This window comes from Zootoca vivipara, chromosome 2 (assembly GCF_965207765.1).
Source record: "Zootoca vivipara chromosome 2, rZooViv2.hap1.1, whole genome shotgun sequence".
Lineage (NCBI taxonomy): Eukaryota > Metazoa > Chordata > Lepidosauria > Squamata > Lacertidae > Zootoca > Zootoca vivipara.
The window spans coordinates 80,835,349-80,855,850 of NC_142584.1; the positions used below are offsets into that span (position 1 = coordinate 80,835,349).

The 20,502-nt window shown below is 45.2% G+C and overlaps 2 protein-coding genes across 5 annotated transcripts in view; both read left to right on the top strand.

Moving 5' to 3' along the window:
* The window catches only part of FLNB (filamin B), a 90,471-nt gene extending 79,850 nt beyond the window's left edge, over window positions 1-10,621 (top strand). For all 4 annotated transcript variants that reach the window (XM_035106401.3, XM_035106402.3, XM_035106404.3 and 1 more), the window contains 4 exons: window positions 1,177-1,353; window positions 7,548-7,766; window positions 7,961-8,164; window positions 8,953-10,621. In XM_035106401.3, coding sequence (XP_034962292.2) covers window positions 1,177-1,353; window positions 7,548-7,766; window positions 7,961-8,164; window positions 8,953-9,140 — 788 coding nt within the window. In that variant the 3' untranslated portion in view covers window positions 9,141-10,621. The remainder of the gene's footprint in view (window positions 1-1,176; window positions 1,354-7,547; window positions 7,767-7,960; window positions 8,165-8,952) is intronic.
* Window positions 10,622-12,849: 2,228 nt separating this feature from the next.
* LOC118080726 (protein SPMIP1) lies at window positions 12,850-17,355 on the top strand. The gene is made up of 2 exons (XM_035106405.3): window positions 12,850-13,656; window positions 15,549-17,355. The coding sequence occupies exons 1-2, from the start codon at window positions 13,200-13,202 to the stop codon at window positions 15,665-15,667; spliced, it is 576 nt and encodes a 191-aa protein (XP_034962296.1). The 5' UTR covers window positions 12,850-13,199; the 3' UTR covers window positions 15,668-17,355.
* Window positions 17,356-20,502: the final 3,147 nt, after the last annotated feature.

The window sequence follows — 20,502 nt, forward strand, 5'->3', positions numbered from 1 at the left end:
TTGGTTGAATGGCTGCATATGCATCTTTCTGCATAGTAGAGAGATTGCTTCACAACTTTTAACTGAATTGTGGCCCAAGGAAAAGTTATAATCCTACATAGGGCAGGTACCTGTAGATCAGGCTTCCTCAACCTTGGCCCTCCAGATGTTTTGAGACTACAATTCCCATCATCCCTGACCTCTGGCCCTGTTAGCTAGGGATCGTGGGAGTTGTAGGCCAAAAACATCTGTAGGGCTGAGGTTGAGGAAGCCTGCTGTAGATATTTCAACTCTAGCTACCTGAAATGGCTCCTGTCTTTCCATCCTGTCCCCTATACATTTTCGTTAACTCTTTCTCCCTTCATCCTTCACTTTTGAAATACATGGTATATCTGTAGGCTGATTCTAACAGGGTCTGATGCCGGTGCCGATTTGTTTAAATTGGCCTTACATTTTTGATAGCCAATTCTAGCTACTTTTAACCATGCAGCGCTACCATTCTAGGATTCTGTTTCCCAGACAGTTTTCAGACTAGTCACTGATTAAAAGGAACAAGCTATACTCAATTGTGCTATAATTATAATATTTGCTGTAGAATAAAGAAATGCAGTTTTCTACCAGTGCAAGTGGATAACCATTTTTCAAGGGGGACTCGTCCTGCCTTGCTTGTCAGCCGTTATAATAGACCCTTGGAAAAATAACTTGCAGCACGCTGGTGGTTAAAGCAATAAGAACGGGTTTTTAAGTGACAGCTCCAACTCCTACCGTGTTTCTCATATTATAAGACATGTCTTATATTTATTTTTTCCTCAAAAACACACACTATGGCTTATTTTCAAGGGATGTCTTATTTTTTTCCTCCTCCTCCTGCCGCGTCCAGCATTGCTGCTGCGCCTATCACTATGTCTTATTTTCGGGGTATGGCTTATATTCCTTGAATGCTTAAAAATCCTGCTATGGCTTATTTTATGGGTATGTCTTAAAATATGAGAAACAGGGTATGCATGCTCTCCACATGAGGATTGCATTTCAGAGGCTTTGCTTCTCCTCAGGCATGTTTCATGTGCCACATTCCCATGGCCCAGGCATGTGAGTCATAGAAATCTGGCACAGTAGTTTTAGATGCCGTGTGCTCCGCTTTTTGACATCAAGTTCTCAACCTAAATTTATGATGATTGGCCTGTATATGTATTGCAGATAAATACGCTGTTCGGTTCATTCCACGTGAAAATGGCATTCATTCTATTGATGTGAAGTTCAACGGTAGCCATGTGGTAGGCAGTCCTTTTAAAGTTAGAGTCGGGGAACCAGGTCAAGCAGATAGCCCAGCTCTTGTCACCGCCTATGGGCCAGGCCTTGAGAGTGGCGTAACAGGTGAGAGGTTTCCTATTTCTGTGTTAGAATTCTGAAAAATAGGATGGTCTTGACCCAGAGATTTTGCCTTTGTCTCACTAGCTAGCACTCTTCTGTTGGCCACAGTTGGGCTCTACCTTTAATAGGCTCAGCCAATACGTTTCGAAATGGGTGGTGGTCTCGGTTCATTTCAGTTAAACAGGGAAAAGCTAATATGCAAGAAAATGGAGAAATGGATGCTGAACTGATTTGAACAATTCAGTTTAGCAGTTTATCACACGGTCGCATCATTCATGACCATTGGTCATGTTGGCTGGGTTGTTGGGAGTTCCACAACACAGGCTCTCCATCTCTGGGCTGTGTAGTTTCCAGTAGGTCACATGGGAGTTGTTGTGACGTGGGGTTTGTGATTTCAGCTCTCTTGACAAAACATGCTGGAGACAGTTCTCTAGTAACAGCTCTTTATTAAAGTGAACAAGACTGACTGTGAGGGCAGGAAGGCTACATTTATAGGGACAGGGGACTGGCTAGGAAGGGATACATTTTGGAGGGAACAATATCAGGCAATCACAGTGCTGCCTTTTGGAGGGAACCAATAAGACAGAGGATCCAAATACAGCAGCTTAAATGAACCAATAGTAGCTGTACCCTCTGGAACCAAAAGGCAGTTACTTTATCCTAATGCAAATACAGACAATAATAATACAGATATAAAATCCTTTGACTCAATACACAACACCCCTCCCCCCCTAGTGAGCACAGCAGACGTAATCCCTCAGGTACTGTGGGGTCCTACAACTTCTACCTGATCTCCTGACAACAGGTGTTGCAGGTTCTGGATTGGGTGTTACCTGTGGTGGAGGGGCTGCTATGGGGGTTTCGTCAGGAACAGATGGAGTCCCAGACATCTCAGGGTCCCCTACCTGTACCTCGTCATCCTGAGGACTAGCAGACCCTGGTTCATTTGCTGAAGCCCTGGTGACTGCACCTCTGGGCCATTTTCACTCTGGTCTTGCAGCTGTGCGTCATTAGCCAGGGATGAATTATCTGACTCCTCCCTGCTGAGCGCCCGGCGCCTCAGCTGATCTATATGTCTCTTCCAAACTTGCCCATTTTCCAAGGTCACATAATAGGACACAGGTCCACTAGCCCGGGTGATCACACCGGCCACCCACCGCGGACCTCGTGAATAGTTCCTCACCCAGACCAGATCTTCAGGGGCGAGATACCTTGTTGTGTCACTCTCAGCCTGGGGGGTTGCTCTTGAATTACGGTTTGGCATTTTATCTGGGTGGACATAATCCAGCACCGTTACCAGTCTTCTACCTAAGAGCAGCTCGGCTGGCGACTTGCCCGTCGCAGTACACGGCGTCGCATGCTGCAAAAATAACATTCGTGCAATGCGAGCCGACCAGTTACCCTCCATTAAGCGCGCAATGGATTCTTTGGCTGTTCGTACCATGCGCTCAGCCTGCCCATTGGAGGATGGGTGAAAGGGCGCGGATGTGACCCCTCTTATGAAGTTATCAGCCAAGAATGCCCTGAATTCTTGGGATACAAAAGCTGCCCCATTATCTGATACAATGGTCTCAGGTAACCCGTGGGTTGCAAACAGCTGCCTCAACACCTTGATTACGGCAGCTGATGCCATGCTAGGGACCATCGCCACTTCTAACCATTTGGAATATGCATCAACGATAACCAAAAAGACCTTCCCTTGGAATGGCCCAGCAAAATCTATGTGCAACCGGCTCCAGGGAGTCCTGGACTGCTCCCACCAGTGGACTGGTGCTCTGGCCACTTCTGGCCGCACCTCTTGGCATGCCTTGCATGTTCGTACCCATTGTTCTATGTTCTGGTCCATTCCAGGCCACCACACATAACATCGGGCTAGCGACTTCATCCTGACCATTCCTGGGTGTCCCATGTGAAGCGTCTCAAGAACCCTGTTTCTCAGTGGTGCTGGGATGATCACCCTATCTCCCCATAGGAGACAACCCTTATGCATGGACAATTCGTGCTGCCTTGTCGCATAAGGCCTGAATTTTTCTTCATGCGGACCACCTGGCCACCCCCTCCCCACCCAAGTGAGCACACGGGAGAGAACAGCATCTTTCCTCGTTTTCTCAGCTATATCAGTAGCTGTTACAGGAGCCCCCGGAAGTGTTTCTAGCATCATAATGTGCTCCGCCGGAGCAGGATCCTCATTGCTCCCGCCAGGAAGGGGCAATCGACTCAGCGCATCAGCGTGGCACAACTGTTTCCCCGGCACATGGGTCAAGGTGTACTGGAACCCATTCAGGAATATTGACCAACGCAACATTCTGGGGGAGAGAATTTGTGGCGTTTGTTTGTTTGGGTTGAACAACCCTAACAGTGGTTTGTGGTCCGTTTCAATGGAGAAATGGCGACCGTACAAATAATCATAGAACTTTTTGATTCCTGACACAATTGCTAGTGCCTCTTTATCAATTTGAGCATAGTTGCGCTCCGTGGGTGACAACGTACGGGAATAGAAAGAGATGGGCTTTTCCGACCCATCCGGTTCCCTATGACTCAGCACAGCCCCCAGGCCGTATTGAGAGGCATCACATGCCAGGACCAGCGGCTTCGACTCATCATAATGAGCAAGGACGCTCCTGCTACTCAGCATTTCTCGCAAGGAGTCAAAAGCCTTCTGCTGCTCCCGCCCCCATCGCCACACAGTCTTTTTCTGCAAAAGTCTATGTAATGGTTCAGCTACCGAAGCTTTCTGGGGTAAGAATGAATGATAAAAGTTAATAAGTCCCAGGAATGACTGCAACTCCGTCTTGTTCTGTGGTCGTGGTGCCTCGATGATGGCCTTAATCTTAGCATCTGTGGGGTGGATGCCTGATGCATCAATTTTAAACCCCAAGAAATCCACAGTTGGCACCCCAAAACTGCATTTTTCTTTTTTCAGTTGCAACCCCACCTCCTTGAACTTGAGCAACACTGCACGGACACGCGCAACCAGTTCCTGTGGGTCTTTTCCAGCAATCAAAACGTCATCAAAAAATGGCAAGACCCCCGGCAGACCCCTTAACAGGCGTTCCATGAGCCCTTGAAAAATCCCTGGGGCCACACAAACTCCGAACTGTAATCTGTTAACTCTGAACGCCCCTTTATGTGTGACAATAGTCTGTGCTTCCGCTGATTGTGGGGTTACTGGCAGCTGTTGGTAAGCTTGTGCCAGGTCAATTTTGGCGAACACCTTGCCCCCAGCCAGTTTAGCCAACAGATGTGATACGACTGGAATGGGGTATGAGTTTCCCCTGAGTGCCTTATTGATAGTACATTTGTAATCTGCACATATCCTGACTTCCCCATTTGCTTTAAGGGGCGTGACGATTGGAGTCTCCCACTTAGCAGAGTCCACGGGTGAGAGAACTCCCTGCTTGACCAATTTATCCAGCTCTGCCTCGATCTTGGGTTGCAGTGCAAATGGCACTCGCCTTGGTTTGAGTCGGATTGGGGCCACCCCGGGATCCAACTCGAAGTCAACTGGGGGCCCTTTATAACAACCCAGTTTTCCATTAAAGAGACCAGCAAATTCCTTGCATAATGCCTCGCTCATCTCAGGGCAGGTTTGGATTGAATTTAGCCCTGAGATACTCAGTCCCAGGGCGGGGAACCAGTCAGTGCCCAGGAGACTGGGGCGACTGCCCTTCGCAATCACCAGTTTGAGTACAGCCTGTTTGTCCCGGAACTGTACTCTCACGGCACACATTCCCATAACATGGATGCGGCCTGCTGAGTACGACTGCAAGGTTGCCGGGAAGGGCTCCAGAGGGGGCAACTTACCCCTGGGGAAGAATGTCTTCGCAGTCTGGTCCGACACGATGGTGAATGCAGATCCGGAGTCCACCTCCATGTCGCACTGCTGACCCTCAATCTTCACCTTGACGTGTGCCTTGCCTTGCGCTGGAAACTGCACGGCCCTCCCGTTGATCTCCGTTACGTAGTGGCAGTCCTTTAGAAAACGAGGTGCTGTGGGCGGTCTGCGATGCTCCAGTCTAGGTGCTCCTGTCGCTCCTGACGCCGCCGATCTACAGACCCTGGCGATGTGACCCGTCTTTCCGCACGTCCGGCACATAGCATCCCTGAAACGACAACTCTTCCGCTCATGGTTTCCGCCACAACCTGGGCAACTGCCTCGGCGATCTTTGTGCACTGTGCAGGCCTGACGCACCAACTCAACCCCACGGACTGGGCTCTGGCTCGGAGTAGCCTCTAGCTCGTCCATGGCATGCGCAACTTCTATCTGTGGCTTAGTGGCCTTGCGACTGGCATCAAGCTCCTCTCTTTCATAATTCTCCGTGGCGGTGGCCTCTTTCAAGGCTGAAGCAAGGGTAACCTCTTCTTTAGCCACGATGCGTCTTCTGGCTTTCTTGCTGCTCAGACCACCAATAAACCGATCCAGGAGAGTCTCTTCCAGATTTTGGAAGCCGCAGTGCTGAGCGAGCTTCCGGAGTTCAGCCAGAAATGTGGATACAGACTCCCCAGCATGCTGCTGCCTCTTATGGAACTCCATCCGCCGGGCCATCTTGGTCTCAGTAGGCGCCAAGTGGCTTGTTAGGCAGGCAAGAATATCTTTGAGAGATGTCTCACTCAGCTTCGCTGGAGCAAGTAATGCCTTGGCCAGCTTGAAGGTCTCGGGCCCACAGTAGCTCAGGAATGTGGCCCTTCTTTTGCTGGCATCGGTGATCCCTTGAGCCACTGCAAAGAACTCGAAGCGTTCGACGTAGTCTTCCCAGGTGTGGGGCTCTGATGGCTGGAAGGGCTCCAATACCCTTGGACTCTCCATTGTCCTAGCGGGCAGGGTCGTCTTCTCAGCTGGCCAGTGAGTCTTGTTCTCAGCTGCAATCCGGACTCTGAGGCAGGGTTGTGTTTAACCGCTCCTCAGCATTCCGGATCCCACCTTCGTCGCCAGTTGTTGTGACGTGGGGTTTGTGATTTCAGCTCTCTTGACAAAACATGCTGGAGACAGTTCTCTAGTAACAGCTCTTTATTAAAGTGAACAAGACTGACTGTGAGGGCTGGAAGGCTACATTTATAGGGACAGGGGACTGGCTAGGAAGGGATACATTTTGGAGGGAACAATATCAGGCAATCACAGTGCTGCCTTTTGGAGGGAACCAATAAGACAGAGGATCCAAATACAGCAGCTTAAATGAACCAATAGTAGCTGTACCCTCTGGAACCAAAAGGCAGTTACTTTATCCTAATGCAAATACAGACAATAATAATACAGATATAAAATCCTTTGACTCAATACACAACAGGAGTAGTGCCCGTTTATATCTTCTGAGGCCCTTGGAGGGAGAAATTAACTGAAATTCGACAAATGAGTTGTCAGTATTACCAGCAACATATCCATTCACCAGCGCTGATGCTTAACATTTTGGGCTGGGTCCCTGCTATTGATCAAGCCGTAATGGATTCCACACAGCCAAACATTACTTACTGATGGTCTGGCTGCACTTAGGACTCAGCTATACAGCTGCAAATAAAACATTTTAAGTGTGTTTTAAGTGCACTGTACAATGTGACACTAGATGGCAATGGTGAGCCTTATGGAAAATTCAATGTATTTTTAAAAACGCTTTAAAGGAAAGCATTTTCAGAAAGTTTTTATATGTGTGTAGATTCCACCTTAGAAGAAGCATTCATCAGTTCTTCTGGGTTTTGTTTTGCTTTTTGCTTGTCTTCACACACTTGCCCAGGCATCCCCAACCTTTGGCCCTCCAGATGTTTTGGACTACAATTCCTATCATTCCTGACCACTGGTCCTGTTAGCTAGGGATCATGGGAGTTGTAGGCCAAAACATCTGGAGGGCCGCAGGTTGGACGCGCCTACACTTGCCTGTGCAGCAGCATGCGAAAGTGTGAAATTTGTGATCGCAAGGCATCAAAGAAAGGGCTGCTTTTATTAGGAGGTGGAACAAGGGTTTTTTTTTTTTTTGAGTATTTGCTTTTTTGATGGATTAGTGGTCGTGACTCACTTCGGGTATTTTTTGAGAGAGTGGTCTGGTTTTTTAAAATTAAAAATACACAATTTGCAATGGCAGATTGTTGCAGGGTGGGAGGCTGTATCCATGACATATACTTGGCAAACAAGATTGCCACATGAAAGTGTGAAGTGACAAACTGTTAGTCTTGAAACCCATGCTTCCTATTTCTCCTTTGCTTTCTAGGGTTACAATCGGCATTTACTATAGACACCACCAAAGCGGGCCCTGGAACCCTTGCTGTTACAATTGAGGGGCCGTCAAAGGTGAAAATGGATTGTCAAGAAGCTTCGGAGGGCTACCATGTAATGTACACACCTATGGCCCCAGGGAACTACTTAATTGGAATTAAATACGGAGGGCCCAATCACATAGCGGGCAGCCCTTTCAAAGCAAAAGTGACAGGTAAGACTCACGAGCCAGTATTACCTACCTGGTTGTGTTCTCAGCGGGAGGGTGGGTGCAGAGAGATGGACTTTCCCAAGGTGGCACAGTGACTGGCATCTACAGTAGTTGGTGGTAGCCATTGAGCTCTTGCACGTAGCAGCAGGGGTATTGCCACACTGTTTAAACTGTGCTCTGGTTATCTTGCTCTGTAGGCCAGCGGCTGGTTAGCCCAGGTGTGTCCAATGAAACATCCTCCATCATGGTGGAATCTGTGACCAGATCAACAACGGATACCTGCTATAGTGCCATTCCCAAATCTTCATCTGATGCAAGCAGAGTGATCTCCATGGGAGCAGGGCTCTCTAGAGCTTTCGTGGGCCAGAAAAACACATTTTCTGTCGACTGCAGCAAAGCTGGTAACTTCCTTTTAAAATGAATGAATGAATGAATGAATGAATGTGGGTTTCTATTACTGGTCCAGTGACCAAAGACCTGAGTTTCTTCACCTTGTAAGTGTCCACTGAATCTTTAGCGCCTCTTTCGCCCCAGAGAAAAGTATTCAATTGCCATTGGCAGTGGAATGTTGGCATCTCCCACCATTCCAGCATTCCAAAGCATTTAAGAGCATCTAAAGCAGGCTTTCCCAAACTTGGGTCTCCCGTCTGTTTTTGGACTACGACTCCCATCTTCCCTAGCTAGCAGGACAAGCAGGTCAGGGTTGATGGGATTTGTAGTGCAAAAACAGCTGGAGATGCAAGTTTGGGAAAGCCTGATCTAAAGATGAACTGCTAAGAAAAGAACTAGAATTCTTTGACTTGCACAGGAGTCAGCAAGGTTTACTTGATGAATTTTGCCCAGTGCTTTTTCTCTGCAGAAATACCTTGCCCTGCAAATAGCATTATCTTCCATGAGCAGCATGCTATTAAAAACTACTAAGCGTAATGGGTGTCTTGCACTGTTGGAGGCAGTATGCCTCTGGAGCCAAGTATGGGACTCTCACATGGGGAAAGTGCTGTGAATTCAGATTCTGCATCCCAACTTGGCGAAAACAGGGTGCTGGGTTAAAGTGAGCCTTTGGCCTGCCTGATCTAGCAAGGCTCTTAATTTTGAGTCTGATTTAGTAAAGCTAAAAAATATTTAGTAAAGCTTGATTGGAGCTGTTTGAATTTGGGGTATGGTAGTAACGCTCTTCATTCTGCTTTAGGTTCAAATATGTTGTTAGTTGGTGTCCATGGACCTACAACTCCTTGTGAAGAAGTATCTGTGAAACACCTTGGGAACCAACAGTATGGTGTAAAGTACGTCGTCAAGGAGAAGGGTGACTATATTCTAGCCGTGAAGTGGGGTGAAGAACACATTCCTGGAAGCCCCTTTCACGTTACAGTTCCCTAAGTTCGTATTGTTTCAAAACATTCAGCTCTGTTCAAGTGAAATCTGAACAATTCAATACTGTGAGCATTCCTGTGAGAAAGAGTATACCTTCATGTATACAGAACACATTTTTTTAATGCACCCCAACTTAAATTCCGCAACTTTTTAAAAGTGTTCTATTTCCCTCCTATACAAATGTAAACCAATGTACCTTTCGGATCGATATGCAATCATGTAACAAGGGCACTATCCTTTTTGTGGATTTTAGAATTTACATGTTGAACTGGAATTTGTGTTTGATAATTGGGTAGCTTAAACTACTGACTTTTGATGGACATTTTTTAGACTGGAAACTTTTTAAATTTAGCTGTAGAAAATCACTTTGGCTATTGCCAGTTAAAGTTCTTCTGTAAAGAAAATGAGGTAAAACTGGTACTTACTGTGCCTTTTTGTATACTTGATTTTTTTTTTTAAGTAACATTGAAAACTCTCAAGCGTTACCGCTAAACACTAAAACATCATAACAGAAATCTTGGCTGTTTACATTAGCAGAAAATGAAAACTGCAAGGGGTATCAAACTGTTCCTGGAAGTCTTCACCTCTTTTGCTGTGTACCGTTACAATGCTAGCTTACTTTAACCATGATTGTTGTGATTGACAGGATGCCAAATTAGCTGATATTCTGCCACAGGTGCGTTTTGCTGGGCGCTTGGTCGGTTGTGTGACACACAGTAGGTGCAACATGCAGGAACTTTGTTTCTTCCAAGAGATATCTGCTTGTTTCTGCACTCAATGTAAAATTCATGCTTGTGCAGCTCACACGTTGGCTATGCTAGAAACACGTTTATCTCCAGCACACGAGGCTCTTAGCTGAGTATATAAAAAAGTAGCTTCTGACTTGCTCATCGTATCCCTGATCAGGGTGATGTGAAAACTAGCCTAGTCAGTCAGACAGACAATATTAAGTGTACCTCTGAACGTTTCTGCTAATGGTGCGAGTTTATTGAGCCTGTTCATGCACAAAGTGTTTATTCCCTTCATTGTTTTGGGATAAGGAAATGAGCACATGGCCATTCCAGATTTCAAAAGACATTCCAGGTATGCAACTAACGGTTACTACAAAACTCCTGTGGCTTTTAGCAGATTTTTCTCTTTCTCAAAGAGCTTTAAATGTGCCTAAGGGAAGAAGAGACTTGATGGAAATTTGTTCCCTCTGTTTAGAGAAAGATTTCTACTTGGTCAGCTTTATTTTTGTAGTAGTATATCAGTGCTAAGTCTGAGCACAGCTTCTTGGAGGGGGAGCTAGAGTAACAAGACACCCTTTTTCCTTTTCTTTTTTTACTGTGCTGTGTGCCTTAATGTGAAATGCTCACTACATTGTAAACTATAAGGAAAAGCAGAATAAACTGGAATAATTGCAAGATTGTAATATTGTATCCCATAACTTATTAAAAACCATGAATGTTGGCTTCATGAAATAAAATGTGCATGTTAAAAACAAACAGGTGGGCTTCTAAGTATTTTTTTTGTTTTGCCATGACTCATGTCTAACTAACTCATGGACTAACTTGTATTGTACCTGCATCAAATGTCATTCCTAATGGTGGTTGTTTTTTTTTAATGGGAACTGAAACATGGAAATGGCATAAGCCAGGCAACAAAGTGCCTTACAGTAGTACGGAGATCTTGAACATGGACCATAATTGGCAATGGTAAAAGCAGATATAGTCTTTAGTTCATCACACATGATTTTAAACACACAGGCTTCCTGGCTCTTAAGACTGTCTCTGTGGCCGAGTTAGGTATGCTCTGTCTTTTCCACAGATTTTTATACTAAATATTCTAGGTCTTGTGCTGTGAAAACAAGCTAGCCCAGGCATCCCCAAAGTGCGGCCCTCCAGATGTTTTGGCCTACAACTCCCATGATCCCTACCTAACAGAACCAGTGGTCAGGGATGATGGGAATTGTAGTCCAAAACATCTGGAGGGCCGAAGTTTGGGGGTGCTTGAGCTAGCCCTTGGTCAAGTATTTAGCTCTTAAGCCTCCTACTTGTTTGCATGGCTCTGCCAAAGTCTACCCCTAATCCCTAAAATCATTTGGTTCTTGCCATGCCATTGAAAGGCACTCTGGAGATCTGAATTTTGGGGAGGGCTTGTAGCTCAGTGGTAGAGTATACATCTTGCATGCAGAGTCCTGGCTTCTCCAGATAAAGACCAGGTAGCAAATTATGTAAAATGTTTCTTTTTTCAGAGCTGCTATCAGTTGACCATAACCAGCTTTTCCCTAACCCAGTGCCTTCCTGTTGTTTTGGACTACCAACTCACACCCACCCCAGTTATCATGGCCAATGGTTGGGATGGTAGGAGCTGGTAATCCAAAACATTGGGAGGGCACCAGGTTGAAAAAAGCCTGAGCTGTGTTGACATGGAAGCAGCTCATCAGCATTTTAGTCAGGAGTTTTTCCAACCTGCTCTGGAAATGCCAGGAATGGAACCCAAGATTTCTGCTTGCATAGAATGCACCCTACTTCTGAGCTATGGGTGATGGACAGTGTATGTGGAATTTATTAGTCTTTGTAACTAATGCTACCATCGAACCAGAAGTAATGGTTGCTGTTTCGGTTTTGTTTGCAATGTTCTTTTTTCGGTGCTAATATTCTTCCACTGTGGCCGTAGCTTAAAAGGGCCATGCCATGTTTTCTAATAGATGTCAGATTCTTACATCTGTGGGCGGTTAATAGCTAGAGCTACATACAAAATCTTTCACTGTTTTCCATGCCACTCCTAGGCACACACCACGGTTTCAAAGTTCAGTGTTATGAATTTGTTCAGAATACAGTATTCTCTCTCCTCTTTATATTAGTTTACTCACCATGTACTCTTTGAAACTTGGGTGGAGGCCTGGCATTTGAATCTTCTAATTTATGGCTTAACTCCAGAGGTCTAAAACTTTCCCATTTCTTTATGGGTGTGGTAGTTCTTGCATTGCGATGAAAGCATTAGAGGAGGAAACCAAATGGCTGGCATGGAGATCATCTCTATACAGCTGCCTTACCCATCTCTCGGCTACAAATGCTTTTGATTCTGTTATTTTAAGATGCTTTGCTTTTAAAGGGCAACTGCTCTGATTAAGACCACGGGACAAGAAAGATAGAGGGAGTACCTTTGCATGCATTTTACTTTCCACTCCGTAGCTGTGTGCTATGTACATTTCTCTGGAAAAGATTTATCCCCCTACTGTGCTACCTTTCAGCTATCGCTATGACTACTGCATTGTAAGGCAGGGGGCTTTTAAGAAGGTGTTTGAATTCTTTGTGTAACACACAGAGAACCAGTCAAAACTTGCCTGCTTTGGGGCTGTATTACGCACCCAAACCCCAGGGTGGGTTTTGAGCAAGGGCACACAGCCAGTTTCGTGGTTTCAGAGAGAGAAATCACAGTCACCACATGGAATGGTAGCCAATCTAACTTTTTGTGGCTTCCGCTGAGTTTGGCTTTGATTTTCTTTGGGTTGAGTCCAATGCAACTTAAAATCGGGGAAATGAAGATTGGCAAATCTGCTTGCTTGTGCACAACTTGCATTCAAGGTGGACTACTACCAACCAAGTGTTTTGGTTAAATCACACTCTGTGTGCGTGTGCGCACACTCGTGTGTGTCTCAGGTGTAAATATTCTCTGTAGTCAGCACAAGTGGGAAGGGTGGGGAGGGCAAGGTTATTCTTTATTTTCAGTTTGATTTACGAGCTCTGCAGTCACAAAGCCCCAGCTAGGTTGTAAGGTAACGAATTCCACCTGTCGGGCAATTGTAGCTGCAAAGAAGCCCACCTAAGGTTTTCAACATTTCACCAAAAACAAACCCTTCCAACACAGCTTTGTGCCTTGTAGTCACCTAGTTGCAGGAGGTGTGTGTGTCAGAGAGAGAGAGAGAGAGAGAGAGCGCTCAGGCCCTGTTCAGAGGCTGTAATTTGAGAATAGCTTCACTGGCCCTTTTGTGTATGTTTCCTTGGACACCAGAGGCAGGAAGTAACATTGCCGAGCGCACAGTAGTCACCACACAGACTCTGCCATCTCTCTGGGGCCATGAGGGATCTGCTGACCACGCGGGAGCAAGATGGCTGGAGGGAGCTTATTAAGAGGGAGGCCTCCTGCAGGGTCAGCTGGAAGGCAAAATACGGGCACAAATACCCCAGGCGGGTGACTGACTATGGAGTTGCCAAGAGGAAGTGTTTCTTGCCTGCCATCTGCCCTCCTGAGGAGAGTGCAAGCTCCCTCCGGTGTCAAGAAGTAACTGTGCAAAAAGAGGACGGGCGGCAGCTGTCAGGGAAGGAGGAGAAGCAGGAGGTGGAAGCCCAAAGCCTTCAGGAGCCTCTTCCCGAGATGAGGGTTCCCACACCACAGACAACTCAGCTGCTCTACCAGGGCTTCTCCCATGAAGGCAAAGGGAGGCAGCACTACCTCAAGCAGAGAAAGATGAAGAGCCCCGAGGAGAAATTCTGCTACCCAGTGCTGTCGTCATGGGAATATGGCTGGCGCTTAGGTAAGAGTAATGAACCAGTAATGGCTATTGCATGGATCCCAGAGCATGAGAGGCATGCAGTAGGCTTAAGAGAATGCTTCACCAGTGACGAAGAAATATTTCAAGTTGCTTCTGCCTCCCCTACTTTAATTGTCTTTGTGAGGGAAAATTATTAGGGTGGAATGTAGCGTAGCGCTGTCTGTTGTCCATATGTAATATTCTCCCCTGCCATGACACACTTAAATTTGTTGTAGGACTTCCCCCTGATCTCTAGCAGATTTGGGAAGGCACAGGGCACTAACAGGATGTGTCTCTGACAGCTGTCTGTCTTTCCTATGCGCACACGTCGGCTCCTGAACAGTTTTAAGTATGGTGGCCCACTTACACATTGGCAAAAAACCCGAGGAAATGTATCTCCTCAAAAGAGGCCAGAAATCAGCGCAGTATTTTGCATAAGGTAATTTATACGTTTGCAAGTTTGAAAATAATTACCATAGGTCAAATGGGAAGACTGTGACCAGGTGGCCTGTGTGCCTGCAGTCCAGGTATCAACGCTGGATTGACAACTCCATTGACACCTGTCTCTTTTGGAGCAGACTATTCTTCAGTAGAGGACTGTCCTCTCTAAGGTAGGCCGCATGGTCACCCTCTTAAGCAGGCATCCCCAAACTTCGGCCCTCCAGATGTTTTGGACTACAATTCCCATCTTCCCCGACCACTGGTCCTGTTAGCTAGGGATCATGGGAGTTGTAGGCCAGAACATCTGGAGGGCCGCAGTTTGGGGATGCCTGCTCTTAAGCCTTGTTCAAAAACACATTTTTGAGGCGCAGTAGCTAAATTGTACCTCCCGCTTGCTCTAGTTGCCCTATGCCTGCCTTTCTATCTGTTACCACTTAGCAGCCTTCCTATTTCATTCTGCATGAGCCCCCAACAAACCACTGAATTGCCAGCTAAGCATTATTCCCTGAGTCACGGTGACAGAAGCCAATCTAGTTCTGTAAGCCAGAGTCTGAATAATGTTTCATTTGCTTACATGGTGACTTTGCTCTGAGTGTAAATGTTAAGAAGAAATACGTAACAGTAAGAACTAAATAAAGTGAAGCACAAGCTGGCGGTGTTAGCTTGGGATGACGCCACCCTTACAGGCCCCGCTTCAGAGTCCAAATCCCCATGCAGTCATGAACCTTTGGTCAGTCACCATCTCTCAGCCTAACCTGCCTCATAGGGTGGTTGTGAGGATAAAATGGAAGGAGGGGGAAGCCACATTGAAGCTCCTTGGAGGAAATGACTGATTGCCTGCCCCTGAATGGTAGAAATTAGGCAGATGAAGCTTTTAAGAAAAAATGATGGGCAAGGGTGCACCTGCTGAATTTCTGTATAGTCTGCTGCTATTACAGACAGGGGAAAAGTTTGCCATTATCTAAGCGTTTATATCTTTTATTAATAGTGGAACTAAGCTGCTGTTTTGTGAATTATCGTTTTATGGAGCAGAGTTTTGTTCAGTGGGAGCTGTAACGCATTGCAGCTCTCCAGATCTCATTCCAAAAGACCCAAACAGGTTTTTGTGCTTTCTACTTAAGTTAAGAGCACATGTTGGCTTTAGCCAGTTGTAAACGCAGGCGGAACTACCTGGGCAGCCCCGGGAAGGCGATGTAGTCATCACAGCTACAGGTGGTGAACTCATGATGATTTGTATGGCAGTCAGTTAAACGCCTGGTGATGATTCCCCCAAATCCAGGAAATGGATGACAGGTTTATACTGCTCCTTGCTTATCAGTTTACAAATTGTGACTGTTCTGTAAGGGAATCTGAAAATCACATCATGTGGCAGCTGGCATTCTGCTCAAAATGGGCTTTAGGTTATCTTAGGCATGCAAATTGTAACGCTCAATTACACATTTATTTTTTTCCAGGAGACGTGGTTAAGGACATGAGGACACCAATTCATGGCAAATCCCGAATTGTAAAGGATACTTTCTACTTCAAAAACGGCATCTTCTATCATCCATCAAAAACTGACAAGCTGTCATGAATATTATTGCTAACTGACATGTGGAAATGTTTGTGCAATGTTGCCTAGCATGGGTATTTGTTGTGGTATTGGATCAGACAACCCTCTATAATTACTTCCCTCCATAATTACTCTTTCAGATTTAAAACTTGCTTCTAGCCTTCCTCTCCCTGGAGCACAGCACCTATCATTCTGGCAGAGTAACTTACTGAGTTCTGTGTCAAGGATGTGTATACAACCTTGCATACATTTGGGACCTGAGTCTGATTTAGAGCCAATTAATTCATATGGCTGTTGTGATGTTTCTTGTGATAGTTTCCTTTTGTGGTGACACCCTGAAGGAAGACCTACCATAGGTTGATTTTTTTTAAAAAAAAGCACCTGTCACAGTTTATACCAAGATGAAGTTAGAGAACTGCTTTGAAATTCAAAAGGGGTGCAGGTTTGTAACAAAAACTTTTGTGACAAAGTATTCCCAGTTCTCCAGGTAGTGGATCTCTGAAAAACCTTTGACTGAGGCCTTGGAGGACAACTGCCAGTCAGAGTAAACAGTATAGGACTAGCTGGACCAAGTCTGCCCCATTAGTGATTGGGTACATTATCATATTCTTCCTTGGAGGTTGTGTGAGCCGTTGTATTGTTCCTTAGACGTAGGGTGGAGTACCAAAACGACTTTACTATTTTCACTCATGGGAGCGAACCCATCATTCACTTGTATAATAAAGGTAGACTATGAGGAATTTATAGCTGCAATTATGTTTATGTCAGACCCGGGTATGCTGATCAGCTGATTAGTCATGGAGACAACGAACTAATGGTGAGCAAAAAATTCACAGGACACAGCCCTCAGAAATGGGTAGCTCTGTGGCTTTTGCTATTTTCCCTAAAGGTCTTCAGACATGGATGTAACTGACTTGTGAGAGTACCCTGGTTTCTTTAAAAGATCATGTGAGAAAGCCATGCTTTGCTGTGTGTCACATCCACAGCAAAGCTCAGATTGAGCAGGAAATTGATCTATGAGCCCAAGGTTGCTGCCTGCAGGGGACAGAGGCCCCCAAGTAGTGAGGTGACCCTGGGGCTACCAGAATCCCCTTGTTTTTCTAAGGGTTATTTTCAGATATGTAACGCCCCACTCCATAGAACAGTCGTGACTGCCTCGGAATGCCCCTTGTTTTGAAAGCTTTTTGCTGACAGGCCTCCATGGCTCCCAACTGCTGTGTTACAGCCAGAAGAGTGGACAAAAGCTCTGTTGTTACTCGCAGCTCGAACAAGCCTGGCTGAAAAACATGAGATTTAAAATTAAAATGGGGGTTTGTGTGGGTGCTCATGCTTTGAAGGGTGCATAAGGCAGGCATGCTTTCCCAGGTTGTCTCCACAGCTATGGCATACAAGTATTTTAAATGAAAATTGAGATACCCGAAGGATTGAAGGTGCTCCCTGGAGCCAAGACAAACTGTGCTGCTTCAGCTCACAGCTTGTGTAACCCTCATTCTATATGCACTCATACAATGGACTTTGTAACTTCAGCTACTCTCTCCCTATTTGATCCGGAACCAGGGTGGTGATAATTTTTCTTTCTTTCTTGGCTTTGTTTGCTTGAGAAGTCGAAGAGATCCAGTGACTCACTGCTCCACAGGGGCCACTTGACTGGAACAAAATAGCATAACGCAAGAGTGCTGCAAAATAAATTTAGCGGATGGAACCATAAATTTATGTGTGCTGATGTATCTAAAAGGTGGCTCTTTTTCAAGTATATGTGAATAATTTCGTAGTGTCTTATGCCTCCCTTGACTGAAATTTGATAGTAACATGAAATATACTTTCAGTGTTGTGATTTACTACAGGAATGTTGTCCAATGGGCCAGCAGGGAATAATAAGGGATGAAAATTTCAACCCGTGTGTGATATATATTGCTGATATTTTATCTGCTCTCAGTAAAGCCACAATTTAGTCCTGCGATTCAGCTTATGCCGATCCATGGACTGAAAAACAGGCTACGTCTAGACCAGGTACCCCCAAACTCAGCCCTCCAGCTGTTTTGGGACTACAACTCCCATCATCCCTAGCTAACAGGACCCAGTGGTTAGGGATGGTGGGAACTGTAGTCCCAAAACAGCTGGAGGGCTGAGTTTGGGGATGCCTGGTCTAGACCAATACTTACTCCATTTCATTTTGGTTTTAGGCTTCACCATCTCTTTGCATTTCTCTGGACAGGGCTCAGGACAGATAGAAGTATATTAATTATTCTACACCCTCCCCGACTAGCAAACAACAATTTAATAAAAAACATCTTCCGGATGATGTATATATGGATGTAGGAAGCTGCCTGAATTCAGATCACTGGTCCATCTAGCTGAGTATTCTCTGCACTGACTGGCAGCAGCTCTCCAGGGTTTCAGACACTACTTTTTTCTAGCTGCACCTGGACTTGTCAGAGATTGAACATGGGACTTTCTGCATGCAAAGCAGAAGCTCTACCACTGAGCTATGGCCCTTTCCCATGCTCGGCCTTTGGAAATCTCTTCCCCTAAAGACTCGCTTCCTCTAAAGATCCCTGAAGTTAAGGAAAAGCCACAGGGAGCTCCTCTTTCCATTCAAGGCCAGTGTACTTAAGAGAACACATCAGTTTCTTGGAATGCAAGTGTAGGATTTTATTTCCCCCCCAGCAATTTCTATATGTGCAAACAAATGCAGAATGAATGATTGATTCACAGGAAGACCCACAACCACGGCACAAGCAAATCAGGATTAACACTGTCATATAACTGCCCTGCAAACGAAGTGTAACAAATGCTCAGTAAAAACTGAACATAGTCCGACCTTTGCATAAAGACTGCACAAGCAGAGCAGGATGAGTGCCCAATAAGCCAGTTGTCTGATTGAGTCCCACATCTGAAACGGCAGGGCTTGCCTCATGTGGCTATGTTACCTTAGGCAGCATTTCAGCTAGGAAATGACATCTACATTACATGTAGATTTTGTATTTGAGAGTGCAATATTATTTTGATGATGGGAAATAAACAAGGAGGTGATCTAGCACAGCTTCCTTTCGAGATCCCTTCAGAATATGGACCAAGGATGAAGCAGCATGATCAGACCATTTGGCATCCTAATCTATGGTGAGCCACTTATTTTAAAAGGTTATCAAAACGGCTTCACTGAAACTTGCTTACTGTACTTATTAGTTTTGTCTTCCCAGAATTGGTAGTATTTCCTGCACAGGAATTTTTAAACAGAAGCAGGCCTTTAAGTTATATCAAATCCTGCAATTAATTTGTCTAATTAGTTTACAGAGAAGCTATAGTAAATATGCTTTTTAGTATTTTAACCTCATTTCTCATTTTATAAAATAGCACATGCATGAACATTTCGTGGTGAGGGCTTGAAACTGCGCTAATTTGTACAGGAGGAAGGGCGTTGTGAGGAGTCACTAATAGAATGACAGGAGTGTTGTCTTTGGATGTGGGAAGCCAGATTTTTAATCCCCATTTAGCTATGAAGCTGCATGGGAGGCTTAGAAGTCAGACTAGTCAGGAAACCAGAGAAGAAAAACAGCAAGAGGAAACTCCTGACTCCGTCTAGGCACAACTAAGCCTAGTGCCACCTAGTGGTGAAAGGTTATATTCAAAGAAGGGCTACGTCACATCCCTATTAGTGCAAGGATTTCTGCTTGAACAATGGAACTCTCCTTGTGTGCCCCTTAAATTTGTTCTAGTGGTTCTGCCAACACCCTGTAGCAGATTTGGGGTGGAGAGAGGGGGAAAGTCCCATTGCCCAAATGGAAACCCATGCGCTGTCGTGACACATTTATTGAAGACCACCCTACACAAATAGAATATACTGTTCTGTGTAATCCCCACCATGAGGTTTACAGTAAGTTTGTAATTTGAAAGTAAAACCTATAGTTTAGAATGCTCATACACAATTAAAAAAACAAACCACTATTCTATTCTGTGTTAAGAATGATCAAATATTTGCACAAAGAGACTGGGAGAGGTTTAGAGGCATTTTAAACTTCACATAGCTTAAACATTCTCAAGAATGTGAGCTGAGAACTAAGTGGTTCAAATGTCACAACTATAAATGCACTAGGGGCGTCTTAGGCCAGGCCTGATCCTGCAGCCTCAGCTTCCCCATGTGGAATGTGGGGATAATACTGCCATGGCCTACGTAACAACAATCCTCTTACAGAGCAATCTTTTGTATGTTTCCCTTTTAGTTTGATGGGACTTGTTAATTTGTGCATTCAAGCTTTCAGCCTTTGCTAACCTACCACACAACATTTTGTTGTGAGGCAAAATGAGAACCAAGTGTACACTGCACTGAGCCATTTGAAGGATACAGGTTTGACACATCATGCTGAAGATGGGATAGTTTCAATCCAGAAAAAGGAATATTGCATTTTACTCAGACAGACTTAATATTTGTACCACATTGTGGAAAGTTTGGGGGATTATTCCGATCCTCACACCTGTGTTCATTCCAATGGCTCATTCATTTTTATCTGTATACATTTTTAAAAGACTATATGTTGTTACAGGACTGTGAAAAAAATGTGGTTAGAAATCTGTGCACTAAATATGGCCACAGCCTGAAATAAGAACCTGGGTGGTATTAGCAGCAGCCAACCATAAAATCAACACCACCTTTCTCGATGGCCACACAAAGATTTTTCTTCTTCACTTTCCCCCACCCACTTAATGCATCAGGATGTATACAATTTGCGGAGGTGACATATTTCAGGTATCTACAAGGGGCATGTAGGTTACAAACAGAAAAGGCCGGGTGAATCCTTGACATTTCTGCTCCAGCAAAAAATAATAAACACTTGCGTTTACTTTGGCATTACAAGATA

What these genes read in the sequence shown, in the direction of transcription:
- LOC118080726 (XM_035106405.3), top strand. Translation starts at nt 13,200, where the DNA reads ATGAGGGATCTGCTGACCACGCGGGAGCAAGATGGCTGGAGGGAGCTT. An exon ending in GGAATATGGCTGGCGCTTAG is followed by an intron (nt 13,657 to 15,548) that starts GTAAGAGTAATG and finishes ATTTTTTTCCAG; the next exon opens with GAGACGTGGTTAAGGACATG.